The 12,163-nt window shown below is 41.4% G+C and overlaps 1 protein-coding gene across 3 annotated transcripts in view; it reads right to left on the bottom strand.

Annotated features, from left to right (window-relative positions):
* Positions 1-12,163, bottom strand: part of LOC139758781 (uncharacterized) — a 46,688-nt gene that overhangs the window by 23,167 nt on the left and 11,358 nt on the right. For 2 of the 3 annotated variants that reach the window (XM_071680573.1, XM_071680571.1), the window contains one exon: positions 329-604. In XM_071680573.1, coding sequence (XP_071536674.1) covers positions 329-603 — 275 coding nt within the window. In that variant the 5' untranslated portion in view covers position 604. Of the gene's footprint in view, positions 1-328; positions 605-1,206; positions 1,498-12,163 lie in introns of those variants that run through there. The other variant, XM_071680572.1, reaches the window with a different exon arrangement.

The raw sequence follows: 12,163 nt of genomic DNA, 5'->3' as shown, positions 1-12,163 counted from the left end.
CAAATATAACTGACCCTTAAAGATCCGGTCAAAGGTTACGCCGTCATAAGTTGGGTTTTCTGTCACAATTTGCGGAAAGGTTGCTTTAAAACTGCGTGTGTGTGTGTGTGTGTGTGTGTGTGTGTGTGTGTGACATCAGGATTTCACTGGTTGTAATTAAACTTCCAATCGCTGTTCCATGCTCGGTAAAATATTTAAAGCATGAGGAGACTTGAACTTAGAGCAGCTTTTAAATACTCCATGTGCTATCAGAATGGCACGTCGTGGTCTATGACCCTACAATACTGAGGAGGAATCAGGCTCTGGTTTAAGCCCATAAGATACGTACACCGTTGGAGCAGCGGAAGGGGAGGAGGTGCTGTTAGTCGGTTCGCCGGGCCCGCTCTTCGAGGCGTCCCAGCAAGTCGAACTCTCCGAGAGGCAGTGGGTCCTGTTGGCCGTCATCTGGTCTACCTCCTCCCACATATCCTCCCATGGCACTATGGGGTACTCAGCGCCCCACACCCCCAGGCTCAGTACGGGCGTGGGCGTCAAGATGGCCAGGACGATCCAGAATGCCGCTGTTGAAGCATGGCTTCCAGGAATGGCCTCCCCCCTCGCCATGCTGTAAACAGATGATGACATGTAATGTCTGAACACACTGAATTAGCAGTATTCCTTTTTTTTTTTTTTTTTTTGAAGGCGATAGTGTTTACACTAACTGGTTCCTCGCTCGTGGTGTTACCACTTGCAAGCGGAGACTAGCAACACACACACACACACACACACACACACACTCCTCACCCACACGAAAGCTGCTGGCTATCAGTCCACAAACATACAAAATATCTATCTCATATACAACACTTGACTACACTTCGGAAAGGGTTCTTCGACGATATTGTACTCCGTCGATACAAACTCGCCAAAGCATCTTAAAAACCCCTCAGCCAACACCAAGAAGTTACAATATATATATATATATATATATATATATATATATATATATATATATATATATATATATATATATATGATAGATGAGTGGCAATGAATTTGATGGGCATCATTAATAACGCTTAACAGATAAACTAGAACCCGTATCACGTACCAAAATAAATTTCAGACACGTAACGATGTGAGAGAAAAACAAAACAAGTTACGAGGGGAGAGCACTTGATAATCACTGTGGTATACCACACACCTCACGACTCTCTTCGACCTTACCTCTCTGCCCGGAGAGTGGCGGAAGCGGGCGCGCGGGATGGCGCGTACACCACGCCAAGCGAAGGCAGCGCCCCTTATGAGCCAGACGGAGGCTCAGCGGGGTAGTCACCCTTACGCTGTCGTCATAGGTTGAATTCGCGCCTGCGTGCGTCTCTCGCAACCTTCAAGGATTCGATCCGTCTGTCTTTTCGTCATCCTCTTTGACCAGTTCATAATGGCAGGGCCCTTGAGAATGATCGCCTGGCCTTTGATCCTCAGCTTTCAGGGGTAAGGTCAATGTCTCGGCCATCATAAACCAAGGACGTTTTTAATGGTATGCTAAGGTTACTAGAGATGCATCAGTCTCCATCCTTGCCCGACACGTACACACGACAAATGTCAATAATAAAAAATTCCTTTTCTATTTACTCGGAAAAAATTATAATCAACAAATCCTTAGTTTTTTTTTTTCCTTTTTTGTTAAAAAAAATCTATAGCTCTTCAATTTTTTGTTACTGGTTCCAGTAAGGATACGTCAATAACACTTACCTGTTTATCTCAGGCCTAAATCATATTAGCATATTCTATAATAACTACTGTACAGACCTATACTCACTTCAATACAGCCAAAAATAAGAATAATTTTTTTCCCGAGTTCTTTTACGATAATTCAGAAGGAAGGGAGAAATGAATGCCTTAATCACTGCTATCTTATAGACACTGTATCCAGCCTAAGCCAAGTGCCTATTTCTCCACCAGCCCCGAAAGGAGAATGAACATCAAGGGTAACTGTGGGCCGACTGCCCACTCGGAATTTCGACGGGCCCGTGCAAACACCTAATACAACACTACGTTATCCTTCATCTAAAAATATTTCGCGAATATAATCACAAAAAAATTCCGGATTAAATGCAACACTATTAACTGAATCAACGACAAAAACAAAATGTAAAAGAATCACCCTCCAAATAGGAGTATATCCAATGCTATATCCACTCTCGCACCATCAGGGGGGGGGGGAAGAGCAGACATGTTTGTGTGTGTGTGTGTGTGTGTGTCCATGCGTGTGACGGGTTTCCGCTCCCTCCAGTCATTAGTGTTTCCAGTAGATAACATCACCAGACGCCGCCCTACTGGGTCCAATCATGAGATTATTCTCACCAACACAGTTTTGTTCCTCTACATTTTACGAGTCGAAGAAATCACACTGAAGGTAGCAATCACCCTCGTGTGTGTGTGTGTGTGTGTGTGTGTGTGTGTGTCCGTTCCTTTCAGAATGCAGAAATAATGGCAAGGAAACGAATTAAACAAATGCGTACAAGGGCTGCCCAAAATGAGAAGTAAAATGTACGAATGAGTTGAGATGACAAAAGCTTCACCTAACTTTCGCCGAGATAAATTTGTGAAGAGAGAGAGAGAGAGAGAGAGAGAGAGAGAGAGAGAGAGAATCAACAAATGTCTTTAATGACATTTAGTCCAGGTGAGAGAACAAGTGAGAGAAAGCACGGTGTTTTAAAGCTGGCTGAATTAAGGACCTTTGCTATTTTATAATTTCTTTTCATCGGTGACTTCAGCAACATTTTCCACCTTCGTCAGACACTCGGGCCATCGTCTATCGCACTGATGAACTGAAGTTTAAAAGAATGGAAAAGCCATTTCATTTCTTTCGTTTCTATCATCACGGCGTTTTCTTTACTTCTTAACTTGTAAAGAGCTGGCCATCATGCCCCTCTTGCTCAAGGGTCGTATCCTCGTGCTCAAGTATGGTTGTGGCTATTACATATCGAGAACCATACTTGTTATACCTTACCGTACACATCAAATCAAAACCATGCAAGTGTAGAGAATTGGCCATATGATGCATCATTACAATATCATATACGAATTACGTAATAAACTAATCAGGAACATTAATCACATGTGGTAGATCTATAACTACACCCAGAACAAACTCTGTTATTACCATACTAATAGAGCGATCATTAGCATCGACAAGAACGGCGATTCAATATACACCAATGTGACCTAACTTAAAACACGGTTGTATTCCTCACAGTATACTGTGAGTCTGAAGTCTTGAAGGGATTCTTGCTTAATGGCCATTAACTGTTGGCTCGATCCGCTCCAGCCCAGCCAAAGTCAGCCAGGGATAAATTGGTTAATAATTGGTAGAGGTGAGCGCCGCGGGTCATGGCACCAACGATTGTTAAGACCATTGACTGGGAGCGAGCAGTCGTTCACACGCTGTTGCAGCACGCCAGGTTAACCCCTGGTGACTGTGAGTCACATTCCTCTGGTGGCTAGACATGACAGATCACCATCTCGTGAGAGCAGGAGAGTGAAAGTCACTTAAGATCATTTGTGCTACAGTCTTTAGGGGTTACGGAGCTTAAGATACGGGTTATCAAGGTGTCAACGTGGAATCTGGGAAGAAAAAAAATACAAAATAAGGAGGAAGAGGAGGCAAAGGCGATGTGATAATGAACCATCAAGGAGGCAGCAAGAACGTCCTCACCCAGGTTATTGAAGGCCCATCGCCTGCCCGTCAATATTTGCTGTTCATTATTGCCTTGAGAGACAAATGATAAGGCCGTCTCTCCTGACACAGTGACAACAACGTTGGAACATCCGCTGCAAAATGAGGTGCGCATCATGGACGGCGGTGTGCATGGGAGGGGCCAATGAAGACGAGAAAGAAATCTGTTAAAAATAGAAAAAAAAGTTAGATGAGAGAGAGGCATGAAAACAACTCGACCAGGGATGGTAAGTCTTCTCACTACCTTCTATTGAAGACACAAGTAATACTCTAACAATGATAGTGACTTTTAGGCTACGCGAGGGGGAACGCAGTATTGAAAAATATCACCGCTATGTTGCCAACTTCTTATCAAATGATTACTATCAGATGACAAAGTTTAAGTTGGGGAATGAATAATTGCAATAATAACATTGAATCTTTACTAGGAATAAAATGAGCTACGCTGACACATAATTTGTAAATCTCATGAGCACGACGGTATACGACCTATAGGTATGATGGCCGAGCCTGTTTCGGACCTGATCTTTCAGGGTCAAGTCAAAGGCTATGCCATCATACCCTAGGGTCATACACGGTGCTCAAAGGTCGTACCGTTGCGGTCAATGGACTACCTTAAGGGAAAAGTCGTTATGAACAGATAAACTGTAGGTGCTATGTCGTCCTCCGTTCGCATATGAACGTATGTAACGTTTTGATAAAACTTACGGAAACCACCACATACAAACCTACAAAATATGGGTTTTGCAGCAAATGTAAACAGATGTATGACAAAGTATCTTCAAGTATAATTTTCGCTAATAGTGAAACAGGTCACCACCTCTCATAATACTGCAATATTCCTCCACCTTGAAAGAATTGCTATCCACCATACGAGGCTATTAAACAAACCATTTGCCAAAGTTAGATGCTGCGAACACATTCAAAAAGAACAAAATCCGGTAACCGCTTATGGCTAGAAAACACGAACACATAATTCACCAAATAAGACAGACCGGGTTTCCGGTGAGACTTCAAACTGAAATTTTCTGGTTAACCGCCGAAGTCCAGAGAGAGAGAGTTTCGTTTATGGAGCACCACGACCGACGGCGATTATGGCAGACGAACCTACTCACACTAATGTATTTCACTACTGTTACTTTTCTACCTCTCCCATCCAAGTGGTCCGTGCGGACACACGTCAAGAGCCCTGGACAAACTTTTTGTGTCATCATTCATTACTGATACGACCGTTATACCGAATGGAAAATGAGTACAGTATATACACGGAGAAACGAACCTAGCTCGCATTCATAGTTTCATGATTCTAGCACATGGGTGAGAGGAAAGGAGGGAGGGGCTATAATGATGGATGGGAGTTAATATAATGGGGTGTATGGGTCAGGGACTCATATAATGGGGTGGGGGACACAGGCGTTGTTTACCAGCCACACACAGGCCAGCACTAGTCTAGCCGTTATGTACCAAGCCATTATCAAATACTGCGTCAACTTTTGAACGGCAACAACGAGGCCCTTGCTTCATTAAAAAGGGGAGTGCAACACTGTCATCTGTTGGCCTCCGACCTCCAAAAGCAGGTCAGTACAATACTAACTCTGTATCCTCGATACAATTTGTCATAAGAAAAAAAAAATCTTTAAGTAAACTAGACCGATAATGTACAATCTCAGCAATTCACCAAAAATGAAGTAGTTCAGTGAAATAAATATAGACTTTAAGAACGGAATAGTCCGTTTATTCTTACGAGATAATGGCGAGAGAGAGAGAGAGAGAGAGAGAGAGAGAGAGAGAGAGAGAGAGAGAGAGAGAGAGAGAGAGAGAGAGAGAGAGAGAGAGAGAGAGAGCCCCTGCACCTGAATGTTATGATATACAATAACGTAAATACGATAAAAATCACCTTCATGTCGTCTTCTCAAGAATCACTATTATCTTCCTGCTTTAGAATTTTCACTTCAACCAAACATGTTTTGACTATGGGGAGTAGCCCATCATGAATGAAACAAAAACGTAAACAAAAATCAAAACATTAAAAAGATATGTCCTTTTACATTTAAAAGAGCCATGTAAACATGTAAAAACGAATGGGATTTTGGAATAAATACATCTTCCCAACACATTGCCAAGGGGAGCGACACGCAGAAATATCACAAAGATATATGTGCAAATGAACTTCAACTTAATCATCTGCTTTGTGCAAACATACAGCACTACTGGTGGGATCCAACAAATGTTTTACCTTCAACGCACTGAGCCAAAATTTCCCCAAGCAGAACCTACACGTCAAATATAGAAAGGAACATTGGTAGATCCATCACCATTCAGGCGTTCTGCATAAAAAAGAATAAATATATACAAAGACGATGTACACTTCTTGTGTTGCGTGATATGAATGTCATTAATTTTACGAGACAGCTAGACAGTGGACGTGTACAAATGAGGCAGTGCGCCTTTGTTCCTGAACTCGTTATGGCGGGGAAAAGTAATTAGTTATCAAAAGTATATATAGTGAGAGCATTACCGCTTAGTCCTGTACATCTTATTCTAAGGTTTGTAAGAACAAATTAATGACGAGTTATCGCCAACAAATGATCACTACCCATGCAGTAATCAATATCAAATTTCTGACAAGCTAATCTTGCTGTTATAAGTTTAACTGTTTACATTCAACGGCACACACTTAGCTCAACGTTTTACTTGGACCGGTGCCCCAAAACATGAGCCAGCCCCACTTCATGAATCAAGGTGAATATCTTGTATGAAGATAGAGAAAAAAAGTGCGACGGGTCGACCTCCAGGTGGCAACATCTGCCAACCGTCCCCATGGTTCCATAACCAGAAATTGTCCACAAGGTCAGCGCTTATCTGCTGGCCAAGTCTGATGATATATATATATATATATATATATATATATATATATATATATATATATATATATATATATATATATATATATATATGTGTGTGTGGGGGGGGGGGGGTGAAGATTTGATTCTTTGTTATATCTAACAAAAAAAAAAAAAATATTAAGATCTCAAGCTGGCTGCTTGATTGCCCCCACTATAGATGAGCCACGCAATACTCAGCAAACTGCAGAGTCACATGATTCCTGTCTGGCCGTAGTCAACTCAAGGGTGGGCCGTTTTGATAACTTTCCCTACACCTTGAAGCTTTGACACTTTTTATGTCTTCCCTAACAAATATGACGACACATTTTAAAAGACAAGTTTCCACTTCTTCCAAAACTCATAAATACTTTCCCTTGTCTCTTTCTTTTCCCCTTCTCTAACCAATCTACAAGGCCCAGCCTTGAAGTGGACCCTTGTTCAAACAGTATCTACAGGTATCAGTTGAATAGAGACTGCTGGTAATGAAAGAGTTGGGCATGATCTTTATTAGATATTCAATCACATGGAATAATATCGACTCGCACAGTTTAGATATAGAAACCACAATTAGACTCAAGATTATATCAAAGTGGCTTCCGAAGGATCTGGTGCGTCGTTAGTGATTTTGCCTTCGTTGAAAGCTTTCTAATGAAGCATAAGTCCATAGAATTTTTTTGTCAAAAGTGGGGTCGGCTGGTGCCTGTATATGGCTTTCTGTCCATGAAGTGGAGGTTTGTAAATTAGTTCTTTTTTCTTTATTATTATGTGGTTGTCTGAGTCCATGAGGTTTATATCAGTGAAATGTGGGTTTATGAATGTGTAGGCATTTTAATGTAAAGTCTTGCTTGTGAAACGCGGGCTATGAGTTCGTAGTTTTTAATGACTTACCGTCCTCATACCAGTTTTAAGTACTACAAGATTTAAGTTACAAGCATATGAAATGTAAGTCCGCAAGTTGTAAAACGCTGGTTATAATCCATAAACATTTTACAGAAGTGGTTTTAAGGCCACATATCTTTTCTAAGTTGTGGAACTCCATAGACTTATTCGTTAGTGGAAATCTTCGTAAACCTGCAAAGTTTGTCTGTAAAACATGGGCTGGAATTCTGTTCATCTTTAAGATACGGGTTGTAAGTGCGCGACTTATGTTCGTAAAGAGTGGGTTCTCGTTTCGAAGACTCGTGCGTGAAATGTAGGCTGTAATCCCGGGTAAGATTTTAAGCCAGGGTTACGCGTACGTAGAATTACGTTCTTGAAACATGGGTTATGTTCCTACAGACATTTATAACTGAAAAGTGGGCTCAAAGTCCGTCCTAGAATGCGAAACCCGTAAAATCTATGCATCTCTTCTACCTCATCTAGAAATGAACCTTCAGTGACTTAGCAATCAATTTTTTGGTGGTAAATCACTTGCCGAATACAGAGGAGTCTTGAGCACAGTCATATTAAACGTAACCATGGCGTAACTTATTGCCATTAATGCTGATGCTGTCAAATCTTAAAGCATTACAAATTACATTCCCAATCAAGGAAACACAACAGAACCAATAAAATTATACTAACGTCGAAATGTATACTGAAACCCCGTTTCATTACTCCTTCCTTCTTTTATTTTTTTAAGAAATCTTACGTAAACTAGGAAAGGAAATGCCCAAGGTGACGTTAAGGCCCAACCTTCAACTCTAACGGTAACAGTGACCCTTTTCACAAGGAAATCTAAATCATCATGTAATGGCCTATACATATATACAAAAAAATGTAAACAAAAAAATCAGGAAATCAAAAACAAAAAAAATGAAACATTCTCGATCTATGAGATACAATCTCACCCAGATTCTTTAAGAAGTACAATCACAAATGAAGGAGGAACGAGGAAACAGTAGAGAAAATGGGAGGTGGCAACCCCCTACACACCAAACAAAAGTAAATGACTTGCGTATACCGGACAAAACTCATGGGAAAAAAAATACCTTGCGTAAGTACTGAAGTGGTGCCTCAATAGCTTATGTAACAACCCATTACAGTTCTATAGACCCTTCTCTTTCACTTGAGACCACTTCAAAACGTTCCATATTTCATTCTTTGTTTAGCAAAATACTATCTGGAATTACCATACATATTCAGGTAATCTTTGTTAAAAGACAAAGCCTCTGGTGCAACGATCGATTATAAATTTCTTTATCCATAAACATCACTATGAAAAATCTACCGAAGTTACTCCCAAGTAACTACTGTTTCTGATGTAAGGTACTGGAAATTCCTAAAAGTTTGGGTACATCTAATTTTGAAGGGTCTTTCGAGTAGTGGTGAGGGTTAGGCAACCCAAATGGCCTTCATCAGTCTATACCCTATGCAGTTTTGAAGAAATGCTTATGAAATGGTTGGGTACATTCAGGAGAATATTCGTTAAGTACGTGCTTTTGTGTGTGACGGCAATGGCCGGTGGAAGGTACTGGAGTTAATGATGGAAGCAAAGAGAGGGTGGAGTTGTCATTGTTGTTGTACGTGTGCTACTGACAATTTCGGTAATACACACGGCGCTAATATAACCTAGTCATCTTTGTCAAGAAACCTCAGGTAATTTCTCATCCGTTTATATGAGCATAGGGTATGCTAAGCAATGCCAGATATTGCGTTACAAGCAACTAGACTTAAATTAGGTTAGGTTCGTCACTGATTTTGGTAAAATCGTTATATCTGCTGCACTAGGGCCACATTACATCTGTCTGTCACGCCTTCCTAAAATCGCTGTCCGTTTAATCTGACTCCACATTTTCCCCTATTACCGCGCCTCAGCAGAGACTGGAGCTGATGCAGTTCGCAGTAAGGGTGGTGAGAACAGGAGGGCAAGCCATGGTGGTGTTTACCAGGCACGATGATGTATAGACCTTAAACCACCCGCCCACACCATCACTCACCATCTTCAACATTACCCTCATTAATTAAGCTTATTCTTTTACCTCAGGTGTAATGAAATGGTCCCGAATTTCTTTTCGAAGTGGAAGATAAGCAAACAGAGATAAAGTGTATGCACAGCCATTGTAGAAGTTTCCTCTGTACATAATAAAGATTTAGTTTTGTGAAGTATTTCTGAGTGTTCGATGTTTATACGTTCCCTCGTCTATATATAGGTACAGCAAGCTGGGATAGTGAAAGCATATAAGAGGAGAGTGTGTCTTCTATTTCTGGTTTCATAGCGTAAGACGTGATGGGTTAATAGAAAAAAATGACTCGAGCCCTAACTGTTTTATTTCAAGTCTTTCTTAATTCCTACCACTGTAACATATTACAGGTGAATATATAAAATTCTGAAGGTATCATAAGGTGGGGCCATCCGTCGTTAAAACTCTCAATAACTGTTTACATAAACGTGATAATGACCTCCGAGGGATGCAAATGGCTATTGTGACTGATGTAACATGTTAACACGCACGTAACAGATCAAGAGTAATTCACGATGCTAATATATACAAAACTAAGGATTTGAATCTAAGTATCTCAACACGGCAGATCCTGGTCTCCTTCTCGCCCAAAAAGACTCACACCCACTAATTTCTTGTTACTCACCTCAGTTCCTTCCGTTGTGCACCTTACGTTTCTTGGTTATGTACCGTTTCTGCTCTACTACTCTGTCTCCAACTACAGGCATTAAGAATGTACGATATTATTACTCTCCTCAAGCAAATAACCTCGTCAAGGCCCATCAGGTCTTTCGTTACCTTCCTATACCACGTAAAAAAGTTTAGGCACGGGGACCTGGCATAGCAAGACCCGTCTCCCCACAATGACACTCTACACCTCTGAAACACACCGCACCGAGATGTACCTATCAGCAAAAGGAATATATGAAGATGAAGAGATGATCTTTTGGACATTCTCTATCATAAAACTTCGTATGAATATGTATGTTATCTGCATCAACCATGTCCTCAGTCAACCTATTCCATGTTGTGTGTGTGTGTTCTTCGAATTAACTGAAGCCGAGCCAACATACTTGGAAGAGGGAGAGACGCTGATGGCGGCACGTAGGACGCTGGTAATTAACACCAAGACAATGTCACTAAACTGCAACCACTGGCTCATTTAAAGTTAATGTACGAAAGTCCTGAGGGGCAATACATGACAGACAATCGAACCGTGAACCCTTATTCTGAGAAGCCTGATGGGTGACAAATCATACATATACAATGTGGCTGTACCGTGTTGCGAACAATGGAACGTCTACCCAACCCTAGCGGTAGTGGTGAGATGGCGCATGCGCTACCAAACGCGGCGTCACGATAGTCAACACCCAGGAGGTCTAGTGTCTCAACTTTTCTTTATCTTAATGTCAGAGGCTGTGGTGTGGTCATGGACAAAATAAGTCATCAGGACCAGGCTTTACATATAAAGAGGAGCTAGACTGATGGAAAGGAATAAAGACAAAAATCTATATCAGAGATGCTTGCTGAAAATCACAGTCCATATAAACGAACAGCGCGTATGGTCTTCAAAATACCATGAATACTTGGAGTAAATATTTCCGTTTATTTCCGGTGTTGTTGTTTACTACTCTACCATGATGGCCTTACTGATCCTGAAGGTCGACAGGTCTAAATCCCAACCAAATAACCAAAGCGTCAACATCAAAGAAATTCACTGTCGATGGCATGAATCACACAACAAAGCGGATCGAGAAAATGGCTTTGGGACGACGACGAACCGTCGGCGTGAACCAAGTGAGGTAAGACGGGACGGTTGGTCTTGAAGATGAGGCTGCCTGCACTCTGACCGATCAAAGCACAGAATGGGAAGTTTTTGGCGCTCAGGTTACTGGAGAACTGGGGCGTTGGGGTGGCTGTTGAGCTAAGGCAAGAGGACAGTGGTCAACCGTCGCTAAGCTACGAAACATGAAAAGCCAGGGGCTCGGGTCTTGGAGCAAGGGCTGGAGAATTAAAGAAAGGACTCTACAGAATTGAGGTAAGGGCTGGAACAGTAGCAGTAATAGTTGTAGTAGTAATTGTGCTACATCTAATACTAATGATAATAATATTAATTATGACTTCCACAGGCGACAAGAAGTGTGTGGAAAATTCATATCAAGCTTTCTTAAAAGCCTCGACCACACCCAGCTGAGCCGTATCTCCGGTAAGTGTGTTCACGTTGGCATGGGATCAAAGTGTGGCATGACGCACGGTATGACACCAGCCTGGCGTGACTCTGACCTACTCCAACTGGTCAGGTATCAAGGTCACGTCAGCATATGCTAAGATCACACCATCGTGCTCATGGGTTAAAACATGGCATATTTTCACTCGAGAGAGTTGATAATTTCGTTATTCTCAAAATACTGTTTCTTGCTCATCCATGCAAGTCGCTTATGACCTACGTCGCATAAGTATAAATACATAACCTATACATTACTGGAAACTCAAATGTAATAAAGGTAATGACCCCCTTATATTACAAACTTCTGTTTTCGAAGAAGTGTTCGTGAAGCAAAGTTGAGTCGAGAAAACTCAAGATGGTAGCCTATGATTGTGAAATAGTGTAAACTGAATGGCGTCATTTTAGTTAT

Source organism: Panulirus ornatus, chromosome 31 (assembly GCF_036320965.1).
Source record: "Panulirus ornatus isolate Po-2019 chromosome 31, ASM3632096v1, whole genome shotgun sequence".
NCBI lineage: Eukaryota > Metazoa > Arthropoda > Malacostraca > Decapoda > Palinuridae > Panulirus > Panulirus ornatus.
Note: the sequence above shows the minus strand (reverse complement) of the source record. Positions and strands in the feature narration are given on the sequence as shown.